The 16564-nt window shown below is 42.8% G+C and overlaps 1 protein-coding gene across 4 annotated transcripts in view; it reads left to right on the top strand.

Annotated features, from left to right (window-relative positions):
- The window catches only part of NHS (NHS actin remodeling regulator), a 247781-nt gene that overhangs the window by 204540 nt on the left and 26677 nt on the right, over positions 1-16564 (top strand). For all 4 annotated transcript variants that reach the window (XM_082220852.1, XM_082220851.1, XM_082220854.1 and 1 more), the window contains exon 2: positions 16380-16532. In XM_082220852.1, coding sequence (XP_082076978.1) covers positions 16380-16532 — 153 coding nt within the window. The remainder of the gene's footprint in view (positions 1-16379; positions 16533-16564) is intronic.

Genomic DNA, 16564 nt, shown 5'->3' with positions numbered 1-16564 from the left:
ATGTAAATGTCTGTGGTAGCTAAAACTGAATCCCAGCATAAGCACCATCGCAGGCGAGCTGCCTAGGAAGGTGGAATGTCTTGCACGTATTTTAGGAACCTAATTAGTTATGGAGATACTGAAGTATCATTGTCACCTAACTGGTAGGGGGTTTTTTGTTAGAGGCAAACAGTAGTAGTTGGTAGATCGGGGTGGGGCACCTTGCTTACCTGCTTCCCAGCATGGAGGTGATTGCCAGTAACTGAGGGCCTTACCCCTTTCCCTCTAGGTAACCAGCAGTGATGTGCAGTGTTGGGAAGCCAGGTGAGCAGTGCTACCCACCTTGCCTGCCACTGCTGGTATGAGTAGGTGGGAAAAGCCATTAGGACAGCGATGGAGCATTTGCTTTGCATGCAGAAGGTCCCAAGTCCAACCCCCGACATCTCCAAACGTGGCTGGGAATGTCCCCTGTCTGAAACCCTGCAGGGCCGCTGCTGGCCAGTGTAGGCATTTCTGAGCTAGATTGACCGATGGTGTGACTCCAGCATCTTTCCTATTTTTCTTCCCCATAAAGTACAGGCAACTCCCAATTTACCCGGGGGTTACATTCCAAGGCACGGCACGTTTAAGTGAAATTGTGTATATTTGAAACACCATTGAAAAAGCCTGCAAAAGCCCCATTCTGTCCCCTGCCCATCCCGTCCCTTTCTGTGATGTTTTTGGGTCGCTTCCTGGTTCGGCACGATGTCCTGCAGTACTTTCTGGTGTACTCAAGAACTAGCCTCTTTTATTCTGAGTCACGCAACAGGTCACAAAATAAAATGTTAAAGTTCTGTTACACTTTGCAGTGTCTCTCAGATGCCTGCCAAGTGCAGAATCGCTTGCTTCCAGGGCTTTAATTAGAACTCGCCAGAACTCGGTTCTGGCACCTCTCAGGTGGGCACCGTTGCCATTCTAAGAGAATGAGGGAGGTGTTCACAGTGAGTTCTGGCACCTCTTTTTCTAGAAAAATAGCACTGCTTGTTAGAGGACATTCGGCACAGAAACATGTGTGTATACCTTTAAGAAGTTTCTGGGATTAATTGGCTGCAGGTGACCGTTGCTATAAAGGAAAAAAGCTGAGTTTTGTTGCTTGCCTGCAGGAATAACATCCACCAGAGTTTGTGTTTATTTGCTTAGTAATAAAGCTTTCGTTTTTGTTTGGGGTTTTACACCTATGTCTCCTGGAGTCCATCTGTCCTCTGCCACCGGCTGGAAATTCCCCTCCAACACTGCTTGCCTCCAGTAAATGTAAAACTGCATACTACAGTGGTACCTCTGGATGCGAATGGGATCCGTTCCGGAGCCCTGTTCGCATCCTGAAGTGAACGCAACCCGCATCTGCACGTGCACGGGTCGCAATTTGCAGCTTCCATGCGTGCACGTGATGTCATTTTGAGTGTCTGCACATGCGTGAGTGGCAAAACCTGGAAGTAACGCATTCCATTACTTCCAGGTCGCCATGGAGCGTAACCTGAAAACACTCAACCTGAAGCATATTTAACCCGAGGTATGACTGTACAGTGGTACCTTGGGTTACATACGCTTCAGGTTACATACGCTTCAGGTTACAGACTCCACTAACCCAGAAATAGTGCTTCAGATTAAGAACTTTACCTCAGGATGAGAACAGAAATTGTGCTCCGGCGGCGCAGGAGCAGCAGCAGGAGGCCCCATTAGCTAAAGTGGTGCTTCAGGTTAAGAACAGGTTCAGGTTAAGTACGGACCTCCAGAATGAATTAAGTTCTTAACCCGAGGTACCACTGTATTTGTTTTGAATTATCGGGGGATAGCTCAATTGGTAGAACGTAAGACTCCTAGGGTCATGAGTTTGAGCCCCACATTGGGTAAAAGATTCCTGCATTGCTGGGGGTTGGATTTGATGTCCTTCACAGTCCCTTCCAACTCTGTGACTTGTTTCCAAACGGAGGCATTTCCTGAGTTTTATCAAATGAATGGATGTCGGCTCTGTCATGGGATTTTACCCTGATAGGTAAATGGATCCTTCAGGTTCAGAAGCAGTATACCTTGGGATGGTAGCGGGGTGGAAAGTGGGAGAAGGCCTCCTTCCTTCCTTCCTTCCTTCCTGCCCTGCTGCAGGCATCCCAGAGTCCTCTGGCTTGCTGCAGTTGGGAACTGGATGCTAGACCAGGCCAACCTTCGGCTTCTTGCCACATTTGAACATTTAACCTCAGCCATCGATGCGGAGGTGGGAGATGCTGCAGACCAAACAAATCTTTCCACCAGGTAGGAGGCCACCTAAGTGCCTTGATGCAGGCAGGTGTTTGTAACCGTGGAATCTTAGCACTCGCAGATTTTATTTATTTGGGCATGGCACAGGCTATCAAAATTTATCTTCCAAATGAGGGATGTAATTATATTTTGATAAAGATCCGGCAATCCAGGGAGAATGAAAAGTTAAGGGTTGCTGGGATACCAATGACTCTCGCTTACGAGGAGGTGGCTGTGTGTGGAATACTAATAGGCTGGGGTTGCCCAGCCTTCCTTATCTAGACTTTTCCAATAGTGTTTGATAACGCGAGCAATTGAGTGCTGTTATTCTGGCAGAGTGATTAAAGATACGACTTGTCTTTTATGAATGAAAAGGTGACATGCGCAACATGGAAAGCAAAGATACGTCCTGCCATTTGATATATTGTGAGCATTCAAGGGTTTGGCATTATAAATTGTGCCTGTATTATTGAGGCTGCAGAAATAAACGTGTGTGTGTGTGTGTGTGTGTGTGTGTGTGTGTGTGTGTGTGATTTCATGCTTCTGGTTTCCAGGGTGTGGCACAATGCTTAAATTCTGGAAACACACAGAATAATAAGGATGAACAAAGGACAAATGAATTTATTCCTTCTTTGTATTTTCCTGCTTGTGGCCAGATACCATAGGCTACCACAGCCACCACAGCTGTTCGGTGGGGTGAGGCTGCGCCTGGCCACCTCCGCGCTGATTTCTGGCAAGATCTTGTGAGATCTCCCCTGAAATCAGTGCCAGTGCCGGCATCGCTTCTCTGCCATCACCACAGGCAGCAGCGGCCGGCACTTCCTGATTTGCCTCAAACAGCAAAATGGAATCATTGGCCCTGACCACAGCACATCTTATCATGATTAAATTTGTTACCCATCCTTCACTATCAGATGCATATGCCATAAAGAAGGAAGGGGGATCTCAGGCCCAGATGTGGCCCTTGGGACTTTCCTTAGGCCACACCCCTTCTCCTCAGGCCACGCCCATCACATGTCCTGCTTTGCACCCTCCCTGCCTGATTGCAGTGTGCCCTTGAACTCCCATAATGCTTTGTGCTTGCCTGCGAGGAGACTAAAGAGGGGTGTGTCTGTAAAATTTATCTCAGTGCACAGAGGTAAAATTGGCATGAATTGCTCTGTCCATTTTTGCCTCTGATCCCACCCGCCACTGGCATGTCCCACCTCACAAGGTTGTCCAGAAGGGAAAGTGACTATTGGGTAGAAAAGGGTTCCCCATCCCCAACACAGGATGTATGGAATGCAAATCTTTGCTAAGTGGAGCAAGCGCTAACAAATTAATTTGTGGTCTCTGGTTATCAAGTCTGTTAATGAAAATTGAAAATCCATCACAAAGAAATGCCCAAAGAGTGAGAGCATTTTAGAAACGTATCCAATTTTGGGTTGTATAATTTAGGTTTCAGTCCTATGTACTTCTCCAATTGGGAGCAAGTCCCGTTGAAGACAGTGGGATGCACTGCTAAGTCAACATCCAAAGAAACAGGCCATGAATGTTGAAATAAATAGAGATGGGGAGACAGAGGAAGAGTCACAAGGGACCCATCCTCTCACCCAGGTCAGGGTGAAGGGGAAAGGATGCCTTTCAGATGGATCAATTTGGTTCTTACTCCTATTTCTGATTCTCATTCCCACCAATTAAAACTTAATTTTAAAATCTCAGTTCCTCATTCCGGAAAGAGACATTCAAAATAGAGTTTTGGGGAGGGGAAGCAAATGTCCACAATTCAGTCTGCTCCCAAGCTTCCTGAGTCGACTAGGAACGTATAAAGTGGATTTCTAAGTGCATTTTGGAAGAGCACAGTGACAAACCTTCCTGCAACTGGGAGCCCTTCCTTATCAGGGTTCACAGTCCTAAGGAACTTCACCCATAATCATAATTTAGACCTGGAGTGGCTAATGGGTGGCCTAAAGACTGGGTCAGTGCTAGCCAAATCCATTTTTGGCTACAAGTCTGTGATACAAGTTCACTAATCATTTCATTGTCTTTTTGCAATAGAGTATGGCAACTTTTGTAATGTGCTGTGCTTTGGGCTCTACTGCTCTAATAAATATATACCACTTAATGGTTCCATAGTTGTTAAAAATGACTGGGTGGTCTCCCTCTAATACTTAATGAACAACATCCTCATTATGAATCTCAGCCGACCATAATTGCCCTCCTAGTTGGCAGACTTAACAGAGATGCGAAGAAGTGTGATAAGTGCTGAACACAGATTGCCATGTGGTGGCAGTGCCTTCAATACAAAGTTCAGGAATAGAGATTGCTTGATGAAACGCTCTGGAGTAGCTGAATTTCAAATGCTAATAATAATAATAATAATAATAATAATAATAATATCATCATCTTGCCCAACTGGCTGGGTTTCCCCAGCCACTCAGGGCAGCTTACTGCATATATAAAGCATAGTAAATTATCAAACATTAAAAACTTCTCAATACAGGGCTGCCTTCTGATGTCTTCTAAAAGTTATGTAGTTCTTTATCTCCTTGACATCTGAAGGGAGGGTTTTCCACAGGGAGAACGCTGCTACCGAGAAGTCCTTCTGCTGGTCCTCTGCCTGGTTCCCTTTAGGTAGTTAAGTAACTTTTGTAATTTATATATTGCAAGGATTTCTCAAAGGGAAAAACAAAACATTTTTTGCCACGCTGTATTGTTGCCAAATCTTGTGACTGTCTCTTCACGTGAAGTTTCCTGAACAAAGATGATACGGGACACTTCTGAAAATGTAATATGACTGAACCCTAGAAACACATGGTAGAAGACCAACTGACTACTGTAGAGTCTAACAGAAGGTATTATACTCTTAGTTATGTATTAAAATAACGCATCAGAGTTCAGGTTTAGATGCAGGCAGTAAGTCTGCAAATATATGGCGCAGTCATCCACAGCCATCCAAAACTTTTATCATCTTGCTGTATCTTCAGTGAATGCTCACAGCACTGAATGTATGCTAGAGCATTCTTGTATTTTGGACTGGCTGTGGCTAGGGATGGATGGACAAATCTATAAGTTTTGGTTTCTGCCAATTTCTCATTTTTCCACCCTTAATTTCAGCATCCTCCTTTTCACATTCATTTCTCCTGATAGATGTTTTTTGTTATGGAATTTTACCTAATAAATGAACATTCACAAGCTATTTTCTTCAATACTGGGTAGCTTTGTAAGTTCTTTTCACTACAACATGCATTTATGTGCACTATTTTGGTTAGAGAATTGCATCGCCAAATTTTGGAGGAGTTTGAATTTCAAAGGATAGCTGTGTCTCAGTTCGCAAGTTGAGTTGGGAATTTGCACATCAGTGCAATGAATTTCTTCCCCTTACCTAGCTTTGGCTGTGAGGGAAAACATTCTACAGAAGAAACAGGTGGAGTGTGTGAATTGCATGTTTCTTTCCTTATTTTGTTGGTGTGTGTACTTCCATTTCTCTGCTGCTTTAGAAGAAAGGTTCATTGGTGTAGGAGGCAAGCATCATATTTTGTAAGTCAACTAATTCCCAGCTAGTCTGCTTAGCCACAGAAGTAGAGCAACAATAGAAGGCTTTCTCTGTAGGCAGTTACCTTGTTATCCACTGGTAGTCCAATAAAACTGACGAGAGCTCTGACACCGTGGTGACCTTGCTGAAATTCTTTTACAGCCTTTGCTTTGGGAGAGGCCTGTTTTGTTCCCTTGTTCCTTGTTTGTGCCAACATTTGTATTTGATCTCTTGCTGGTTGTCACTAGTAAGCCAGGACCTGAAAGAAGTTGCTTTCAATTCCTCTGCATGATCAAAGTCTCTTCGTGGAGTTTATGTGGGTTTCTTGCCTCTCTGTTACATAACAAAGCAAAAACCTGCCACTTAAAATGACAGCTTCAAATTTCTCAAGGAAGGAAGGGATGATGGGAAGGGATCACTCCAATCGCTTGAAGAATATAAAGAGGGCGGGAGTATACACACACACACACACACACACACACACACACACACATGTGTTCTGGGGTTCATTTGCGCTGGCCTTTGCGAGGGAAAATGAAATGCTGCAGTTTTATGCATACAAACCAGGAACCCTTCAACCGTCTTGGGAATTATGCCGGAGCTTTCCTATACTGGTGTGGTGGGTTTTTTCCCCTTCTCCATTTTGCTTACTAAGTTGCTTCTCCAGACAGATTTGCTTCTGCATGTATCAGGACCAAGCGCAGAGAGCGAGTATCGCAGCACATGCATTATTGATTGTTTCAAACATATATTAATAGATAAGCATGTTGCGGTACTTCTCAGTGTATTCTGTCACAGCGCATTAGAGCGGATGAGTTGCAGAGGGATTTGTTCTTTGCGGAATACAGTGTGTTTTTCAGATGGGAGATTCCCACCAGCACAGGAAGGCACGTGTGTGTGTGTGTGTGTGTGTGTGTGTGTGTGTATCTATTGCACATGGACACAATGCACATACAAGTAGACAATCCATTTTTATCCCTACTCCTCACTTGGAGGGAGGGATTAAAAGGGCAAATCCATTTAGGGAAACACCCTCCCATCTCTCTTCAGCCTCTCACTGCCTTTCTTTGCTACTCAGCACAGGCAAAGTGCTTCTGTGCTCCACTCCCCCAGCTTGAACCCTTTCCTCTTCGAAGCAATCTAGGTCACTAAGTAAAGGAGGAGGCGGGGGACGTGGAGAAAACAGAGAAAAGGAATTGGGTTATGGTGGAACTTTCTAGGAATGAAGCCTACGTACATCTCGGGGACAGGTGTTCTTTTGTACACAAAGCCTTTGGAACAGCTCAGGCTCATGGCAAGCTATTTGCAATGCCTAGATATTACATTCAGTTATACCTGAGTGAAGTGGTAGGGTGCACTCCACATCAGGATCCCTCATCATAGGGATCATAGGGCTAGAGAGCACCTCCTTTGCATTCAGAAGGTCTTAGGCTCAATCCCAGCCATCTTTAGTGACAAAGGTAGCAGATTCTGCAGGTAGCAGGTGATGTGGAAGACTGCTGCTTGAGACCTTGGAAAACCATTGTTAGGTAGAGTTGTCAATACTGGACTATTCCCCAAACTTTTAGCCTTTTAGAAGGCTCTGTTGTAGAATTTGGCCCGAAGAGCCACACTCCCATGGATGCCATTATGATGCCATCATTTGGAGAGCCTCTGTGGAAGTATTTTCCCTACCTCCCCCTTCTGTCTGTGTCTTTTTCACCTTCCTCCTTCTGTTTAAGATCTACCCACTGCCAATGTTCCTGCGAGAGTACCTCTTCTGTTTTGCAACTGTATGTTGAACCCTTGCTAAAATGACAATGGGCCCTGCACATCAGTAAACCTGACCTCTCAGCTTTCTCCAAACTGCCCAAGTGAGGTCTGAAATCCTTCCCTGGCTTTGATTCTTCCTCCCTGCTACCATCCCACATCCTCCGGACTATCACAGGCCTCTGTCACATTTTTCTGGCTTCTTTGTGTATGGGCTTCTTTGTTTGCTGTGAACAGATGGTCTCTACTCTCTCCAGTTCAGGTAATATTACTGAAATATGGCCCAAGAGGGGTAGGATGCATGAGCTCCATGTTTCTGTTGATAGTGATTTTGCATGAGTTAAGTGGAGGCCTCCATCTTCTCTTACTTGTGAGGTAGGATAGCAACAGCATTGGAGCAAACTGTTTTTCATAAGCTCATGTCAGGTTAAGCAGATCAGGACTTGGAAGTTCTTTTATTATACTTGTTTCCTCCCCTGCCCCCGTCCCTGCCCCAAAGAAAAAGAAAATATACTGAACCAATACTGATGCATATGTATTTATTATAATGGGTCAAGTTTGAGTAACAAGGAGGGCCATGAGATGAATGTTTATCTATCAGTTGCAGGTTGTTGAGATTTCTCTACTGACATCTGCCTCTGTTTTCATGAAGCTACATGCCTGAGACTACCCACCTGAGATATTTGGGTGGTATCCAGCTGTTATATTCTGTATATACCCAGTGAAAGTAACCTAAGTTAGTCATGTCCATTCCTTTCAATGAGTCTGCTTCCACTCCTACACTGGTCCTACTCAGTGATGAGTACAACTCTTTGTCTTGTTTTTGTTGATCATTTGTTTTGCTTTTCTTTTTTTTACATGTATCTTTAATAATGCTAGTATGGTTTGTTACGAGTGTCAGACTAAAACTGAGAGGATCTAGGTTCAAATCCCAGAGACAGACACTCTTGGCCTAGCCTACTTCACAGGGCTGTTGTCAGAATGGGAGAGGAACCAAGCACACTGTCTTGAGCTCCCTCAAGGAAGGTAAAGGTAAAGGGACCCCTGACCATTAGGTCCAGTCGTGACCGACTCTGGGGTTGCGGTCCTCATTTCGCTTTATTGGCCAAGGGAGCCGGTGTACAGCTTCCGGGTCATGTGGCCAGCATGACTAAGCCGCTTCTAGGGAACCAGAGCAGCGCACGGAAATGCTGTTTACCTTACCGCCCGAGTGGTACCTATTTATCTACTTGCACTTTGACATGCTTTCAAACTGCTAGGTTGGCAGGAGCAGGGACCAAGCAACGGGAGCTCACCCCGTCATGGGGATTCGAACCGCCCACCTTCTGATTAGCAAGTCCTGGGCTCTGTGGTTTAACCCACAGCGCCACAGGGTATAAATGAAACATTTAAAAAACAAAATTCAGTAATAATGTTTAACATGATTTTAAAACAAAAATATAGCAATTTCTCACAGTTCAGTTTACCAAACGATGACAAAGGATATGTGAATAACGTAGTGTATAAGCTCAACCTGGTTTTAATCCCTGGTAGCCTTCATACTATGGATTTTTTTTTATTTTAAAAAAGGCATATTTGCAAATGTTCGCACTTGGGTGGCTTTAAAACTTATTTACTTTTATTCAGAAAAAATCTGAATGGCTTAATAAAAAAACAAAACCCATTTCAGTGATTTACATAAAATAACGATCAGCAATATACAGATAAAAGCAACAAAATGGCAAAACCCAATTATATGTAATGAAACTATATGTCTGGGTAGGCATACTGGAATATCCATATTACAGTATAGTGAGGGTGCCTGCTTAATGTTAATAAGCAGAGAGCTCCAAAGCATAAGAGCTGCCATGCTAAATAATTTTTTTTGACTCCTCACAGATGTGGAACACCATTACATGGCACTTGCAAAACTGCACGTTCTGCAGATTGAAGAGGTTGAGTAGGCAGGTATTTGTGCAGTATCTGCGTATTTGGTCTGGTTTTTGAAAAAACCCAGACCCTAATTAGTCACCTAGGAAAGAGCAAGAAGTGGCTGCACATATGGCAGCTTCCAGTATATCGGCGGTGGCCAACTTTTCAGAAGAGCTGAGCAGCCTAGGTGAATGGAATCGTAACTCATTTTGGACCCCCACAAGGGTGTTGAGGCCTGTTGAAAAACAGGCCCGCTAGAGCATCCTGCTTCTTGACAGGATAATTGAAGCATGTGGTTTGGTTGACCTTTAGTTATCAAAGATGGCCATTCCCAGAGCCATTAACATAAATAAAACACCCTTTCAGCAAGCGTTTCCAGATGCCACATAAAATGGCCCATAAGCTCAACTGATGTGAACAGCTGCTTTCTGTTCCAGCGCGCTTCCTCTGCTGCAGGACTCAGTGAGCTCTGGCTTGGCGTGCCCTTGGAATGGGCACTTCGAGGTGAGACATGAACGAATTCCAGAAGACATTCGGAAGCTTCTGGAAAGTTATTTTGGCATGTCTAGCAGCTGCTATGTGTGTGCATTTATTACCAGGGGAGGCTGGTCCACAAGGGCAACTGGGGCACTGGGCCACCAACCACAGCCTGCTTTCAGCAAACCCTCATCTGCTTGCCTTCTTACAACCAGTCCAGGCCTTGACTGCCTGCTTCCTCCATTTTAGCCTCAGGGTTGACCTTACAGAACTCAGCAGGAAGAAAGATGGGTGGAAAAACAGAAGTCATTGGCTCTGCCTTTCATTGGCTATGGCTCCTGTGGGCCCTCTTGCCTTGCACCTTACAAGGGATATCAGCCACCACAGCTTATTACTAATAGTTTCCTATGACAAATTCTATATAATACTGCTAAAAATGATAATTACTAATAATATACAAGTATATGTTTGTTTGTACAGTTCTAAATGTTCTAAATGCTTAATACATATACATTATCCTCTTTCAGTCCTGGGAGGCCAGTCTTATATTACAGATGGGAGAACAGAAACAGGCCCAGTGCTGACTTAACACATTTCCTGGTCTCTTAAACAAGATATTAGAATTTACCCCAAGAAAATCGATTAAAAAACCTTTTTTTTTATTTTTACAAAACCCCCATAAGATATAGAATTGCCACTTACTCTGTATCCTCCCCACTTCCCTTGCACATGATTTCCTACCCCCCTTTCGATATCATTTATTTTTATTTATTTCATAAAATTTATATACCGTTTGGTTGGTTATAATAATAATAACCACCCTCAAAGTGGTTTGCCATAATCCACTGTAGTCTTGACACACTGGCTTTACAATGAGATGTGAAACCAGAATTTGAAGCTGTCTTATAACTCCTGATTAATGCCAGCTACGCCTGCCCAGTGCAGATGTAACTGATGAGCACCAAACCATGGTTTAGGGAATGCAAGCGCCCTGTGAGTTTGCACACTCCTCCCGTAACCTTCCCATCCTCCCTGTTCCTTTCTCCATCCAGTTCAGTTTTTTAAATACCGACAATTAGAGCTGGTTATTTTTGCTAACTATAGTTAGTGCCGAGCCATAGTTTTAAAATCGAGTCGGAAGTAGGATTGCAAATTGTGATTTGGGTTACATATCAGGCTACTATGTAAACTACATCAAGCCACAGATACGGATTTAGATATGATAGGGGGGAAAGAGAGTGGAAGGGGAATTGTGCAGGATAAAAGTAAGAAGGGGAGGAATCTGCTACAGTTGGTATCATACTGCTACAGAGGAATCATACAGTTGGTCTCTCTAGCATATTGTTGTCAGCACTGACAGGTAGTGGCTCTGGAAGGTTTCAAACAGGAAACATTCCCAGCCCTGCTCGCAGATGTTCTTCATGCAAAGTACAGTGGTACCTCGGGTTAAGTACTTAATTCGTTCTGTAGGTCCGTTCTTAACCTGAAACTGTTCTTAACCTGAAGCACCACTTTAGCTAATGGGGCCTCCCGCTGCCGCCGCACCACCGAAGAACGATTTCTGTTCTCATCCTGAAGCAAAGTTCTTAACCTGAGGTTCTATTTCTGGGTGGTTAGCGGAGTCTGTAACCTGAAGCGTATGTAACCCAAGGTACCACTGTATTGCCACTGAGTTGGGAACTGAGCTGGGGGATCTTCTGATCTCTTAAATATGCTTAAGAGATCAAGAGACCTTGGGCCATATTCAGTGCTACAGTTCTGCTGTCACAACAGACTTAAATGAGTACAGCAGTTTCCTCTATCTGGATATGCATCCTCAGAATCAGCTCCAAAGGGTTGGGGGACCCTCCAGAGCATATTTGGGGTGCAAATGGAAGACCCGTTGCACCAACAGAACTACATGTCTTGAGCTTCAGATGAAGCCCATTGCCTCTACACTGGGCCATGGCTGTTTGCCTAAAGCCACCCAACAAACTGGGAGGTTTACTTCTAGCTCATTGATTTCCACCATTACACCAAACTAGTTCTACATCACTATTTATCTGCAAAGTGCTTTACCATTTTTACCACACTTTCCTACATCTGCATGTGAGATTAGTCACTATTGTTCCCATTTTACTGAGGCTGAGAGATAAGTTCCTTTACTTGCCCAGGACCACAAAAATAAGTTATTGGCAGAATCTGAATCCAGAGATCCAAGTCTAATTTTCTAGGTAATGGATCACAGTGGATATTCCATGCTGCCTTGACTCAAGAGGTTTAAGAGTGGCTTCTACAGAATGAGAAGTGACTGCTTTGTTTAGCATGGTCATGCATGACAAGCAACAATGTGTATGCTTTGCCAGCATTATAGACTTTAACTTCCAAAATATGGCAGCAAAAGACACAAGCTCTTGCGAGGGGGGAATATCATTGAAGGCATTCTGGGCTATAAATAAAATGTACATCAGTCTTGGCACTTGCCTCCATGAAACATTTATGCACTAATATGCTTGATGTAGTTGGATGTGTTCCCAGCTTATCTTGTATCTGAGATGAACTGGTTCTGTCTTGAAATTAATTTTCTGTTTTTCTTACAATATTCTGTGGCAGTCAATGCTAGAAACAAACAGTGCTCCTGTTGACTCATCATGCAGCTAGATGTGGAAGAATTGGTCCTCCCTCAGGTTCAGCTGAGGGCTTGTACAGACATGGAAATACTTTTGACTTGGGAAACATAGGAAGCTGCCATAGAGAGAGTCAGATAATTGTCTACAGACTTGACAGGAGCTTTCTGCAGTTTCAGAGAAGGATCTTTCCCAGCCTTACCTGGAGCTGCCAAGGGGGACTGAAGCTGATACCTTTTGGGTGCAAAACAAGTGCTCCACCTTTCCCCTTTGCCTTTCTCTTGCAACAGGTTGCAGTTTGGGGACTGTTTTAAAAGGGGTTTAAAATTGTGTCAGTGAGGTAAAAGAATACCCGTTTCCTTCCCATAATGTTCTATTGATTCCATGTATTTTTATTTAAAGAATGCACATGCCCCTTTCCAGAATTGGAGGACACGCTTTTAAAAATGAGACCCTTTCTCCTGCATTTCTTAAAGTATTGGTGCAGGATTGGGAGTTGCACCAACACTGCAGTATGGAGAAAGTTAGGACATTGGTTGCTATGTACAATTCCTAGTTCAGTGGCTTAGTAGATCTGAATGGAGCAGCCCAGGGAATTTCCTGCTTTTAATGAATTAATATGTTAATTAGAAAGAATAGTGCAACTGGTTGAATATTCAGGAAAGTGGCACGGAAGGAAAAAAACCTGCCTTACCCACAGATTACGTCTGTAGGCTTTTAGATACCTTGGCACTGTATTATCCTGTTGTGAACAGGTGGGGAGTGCTTTGCTTCAAATTATCCCCAGTTTTCTCACACATTTTTTTGTATCGGGGACTGATTGATCTGAGCCAAATTTTGTGGAATACTCTTGTCTACGAAAAACTTGTGTACTTGCATAACTACTCAGATTCTTTCTTTTATAATCTAAGAATAAGAGATATTGTCTTTCTGATTTCTTAACCATGTTTGATTTGTTACCCTAAACTAGAGTGTAATCAAGCCACAGTCCTCTGAGTTAGGATGTACAGTGATACCTTGGTTCTCGAACTTAATCCGTTCCAGAAGTCTGTTCAACTCCTGAAACGTTTGAAAACCAAGGCACGGCTTCCGACTGGCGCAGGCGCCCTGGAAACAATAGCCAACAGCCGCATCAGACATTCGGCTTCCAAAAAATGTTCAAAAACCGGAACACTTACTTCTGGGTTTTTGGCGATCAGGAGCTGATTTGTTCATCAACTAAACCATTTGAGAACCAAGGTTCCACTGTAATGGGAAAGTGTGATAGGTTTAAAATAAGGAAATAAAAGCTTCCAATATCCTATGGCACGAGAAAAAGGAGATATGAGGATGGAGCCACAACTTGTTCACGAATCAGAAAACCATAGTTTCAATGGCATCTGCACTGGGCTTATGTCTGCACTGCACTGAGACCTAACCCTTTCAAGGATGCATTTAAGACTTTCCAATTACACTGTGGCAACTTGACATTTTACATATCTGTCCTTTCCATCCCTTACCATACTCCATCTGCTGGAAAAAAAATAATGTCCCTGACTTTTAAATCACACACACAATTTTATTATTTATATACATTAAAATCTGCTCACTTGGGATGCTGGCTAGAATTCTTTTAAAACGTATTCTCCATTTGGTAGTTAAGAGTTGAGAAATTGTAAAAGAAGGAAAAGGGAAATGTGAGAGTCTAGGAAAGCAGACAGAGCCGTGGGGGTAACCCCTTGGATCTATCAAAATAAATAGAGCAGAAATCTTTCTTGCTGGCCTTTGTGTTGTTATTATTAGAACAAACACGCCTGAGTGAACTAAGCCATACTACCTTCAAGCATCCATACACAGCTTAGCTACAGTATTAAAAAAGAAGAAGAAAGCTTGAGAGCAGAGGCTATGAATGATGGATGTTTATGATCAAGAGTGAAAAACTAGAAAATCTGCTTTTCTTCATGTTTGGGAATTGCATGTAATCATCAATTGCCACGTAATCAGAGAATGTGGGCCAGGGTACATGGCATAGCCACTGTATGTAGGCAGTTGTAAACCAGTCCATGTGGTGCCTGTCTTCATGTGACAAAGCCGTTCACATACATTGCCTATGTGCCCTGCACCCAGTGCTATTTTTCTCGAAAAAGAGGTGCCGGAGCTCACCATGAACTTCTTCCTTGTTCTCTTACAATGACAATGGCACCCATTTAAGAGGTGCCAGAACTGAGCTTCGATGGGCTCCAGCTGAAAAAAGCACTACCTGTACGTAGATAACTATCAATCAGTGACAGAAGCTGATGCATTTTAAGTGTAGGAAAGAAGGATGATAGTACAGTATAAAATATTTATATCCCACTTTTCATCCAAGGAATTCCAAGGTTAAAATACAAAAGATGCAGATTCTTAAAATCTTTTTATTTATTTAATAAAATTTCTATACCACTTGATTGGGGGGAAACCTCAAAGCAATTTACAAAGAGAATAAATTACATTATCAATAATTACACTCAAAAGATAGAATCAGCAATAAACTAAGAACAGATTAATGCATACAGCAACATTCTACATGTCTGGATAGGCTTGTTTAGACAAGTGTTTTTAGGCACACAAAAGGGTACAGAGAAGGCAGCAGCCTGGTGTCAACAGGCATTGAGTTCCAGAGGCACTACTACACCAAGGTATTGTTTCTTAACATTGCTCCAGTTATACAGTTAATAGAATGGCAGGGTCACCTGCATTAGCCACTATTGACAGCAAGGGCACATTGGCTACTTTCAACACCCAATCCTGCAACTCCCATTTGCAGACTCCAGCATGCAGGATCTCTTTACAACTAGTTTCTCCTGGCAGCTTCTTCCTCCCACCAACTTCACTGCCTCTTTGTACCATACTATGCTCCTTCTCTTCCTTTGCCAGACTCTGCCAGTACCTGCATCTTGTAATCAGGAACCTGAAAGTGTTTGATTATGAAATACAGAGTGGTGGTTTTAACTGTGGTCAAAGATGGGGGATTTGAAGGTACAAGAAAAGAGAAAGAAAAGCTACTTCAAAGTTGGTGCATTATATATTTCAAGGCAACATAAGCTGTTCTTATAGTGCTACAGCCTTTTCTGTATTTAAAATATATATTATTATTATTTAATAGGGCCATTTGCTGAAGGTGCTTAGTAGACTCAAGTTATACCAGTGAATGTCAGAGACTTCCCATGTCACAAAACTTATTTTTGTCATTTATACCCGTGTGTCTTCATAAATGTCCTATACCAATAATGTATGTAAGTTGACTCAGAGATTTACTGGTAAATGTCAGAAATGTGTGTTAGGAAACTTGCGTGGTTTGCAAACCAGTGATGATTACTGTCATCTTTTATTAGTGTATCATGGGAATGAGAATGAAATCTGATCATTGATCAGCTAATATAATAATGGTCTTATATTTTCTGGTGGCTTTCTAAAATTTTAAAGATTAGTGGTAAATGTCAGAATTCATTATGCTTCTGACTGACCTAGATAAATAAAAATAAGCCAATATATCTGAGGGTAAAGCTATTCTGTGTCTAATTTTGTATCCATTTTATTCATGCTGTTCTCAAAATGTTTCAGTGAGTTTATTCACATCCATCTCCTCATTCATTTGTTTTTTCATTCATACATACAGGCAGTGGGTACTCTTCAAAAGGTTTCTAAAATCTGGTGGATTCATGAACCCTGGCATTTCTTAAACCTATGGATTTGAATTACGACCAGAAATCACCTTCCCTGTTTCAAATTATAATGCATTTTTTATAGTTTTTAGTGGGTTGCATTGATTTCTGAGATTTGATGCATTTGAAAAGACTTGACTGCTCCATTATGAGTGTGAGTTAAGTGTCCTTTTCTCTTTGGGTCTGCAGCTGTCTCAAACCTGGATGCAGAGAGTAAACTGAGTGTCTACTATCGCGCCCCTTGGCATCAGCAAAGAAACATTTTCCTTCCTTCCACCCGACCAGCTTGTGTAGCGGAGCTGCATCGCCATGCAAAGCAGAACCTGCGAGCCTTGAGGAAAGGTAAATCATTTCTGTGTAGTCAATGAAACAGC

Source organism: Podarcis vaucheri, assembly GCF_965113315.1.
Source record: "Podarcis vaucheri genome assembly, chromosome: 4".
Taxonomy (NCBI): domain Eukaryota; kingdom Metazoa; phylum Chordata; class Lepidosauria; order Squamata; family Lacertidae; genus Podarcis; species Podarcis vaucheri.
Note: the sequence above shows the minus strand (reverse complement) of the source record. Positions and strands in the feature narration are given on the sequence as shown.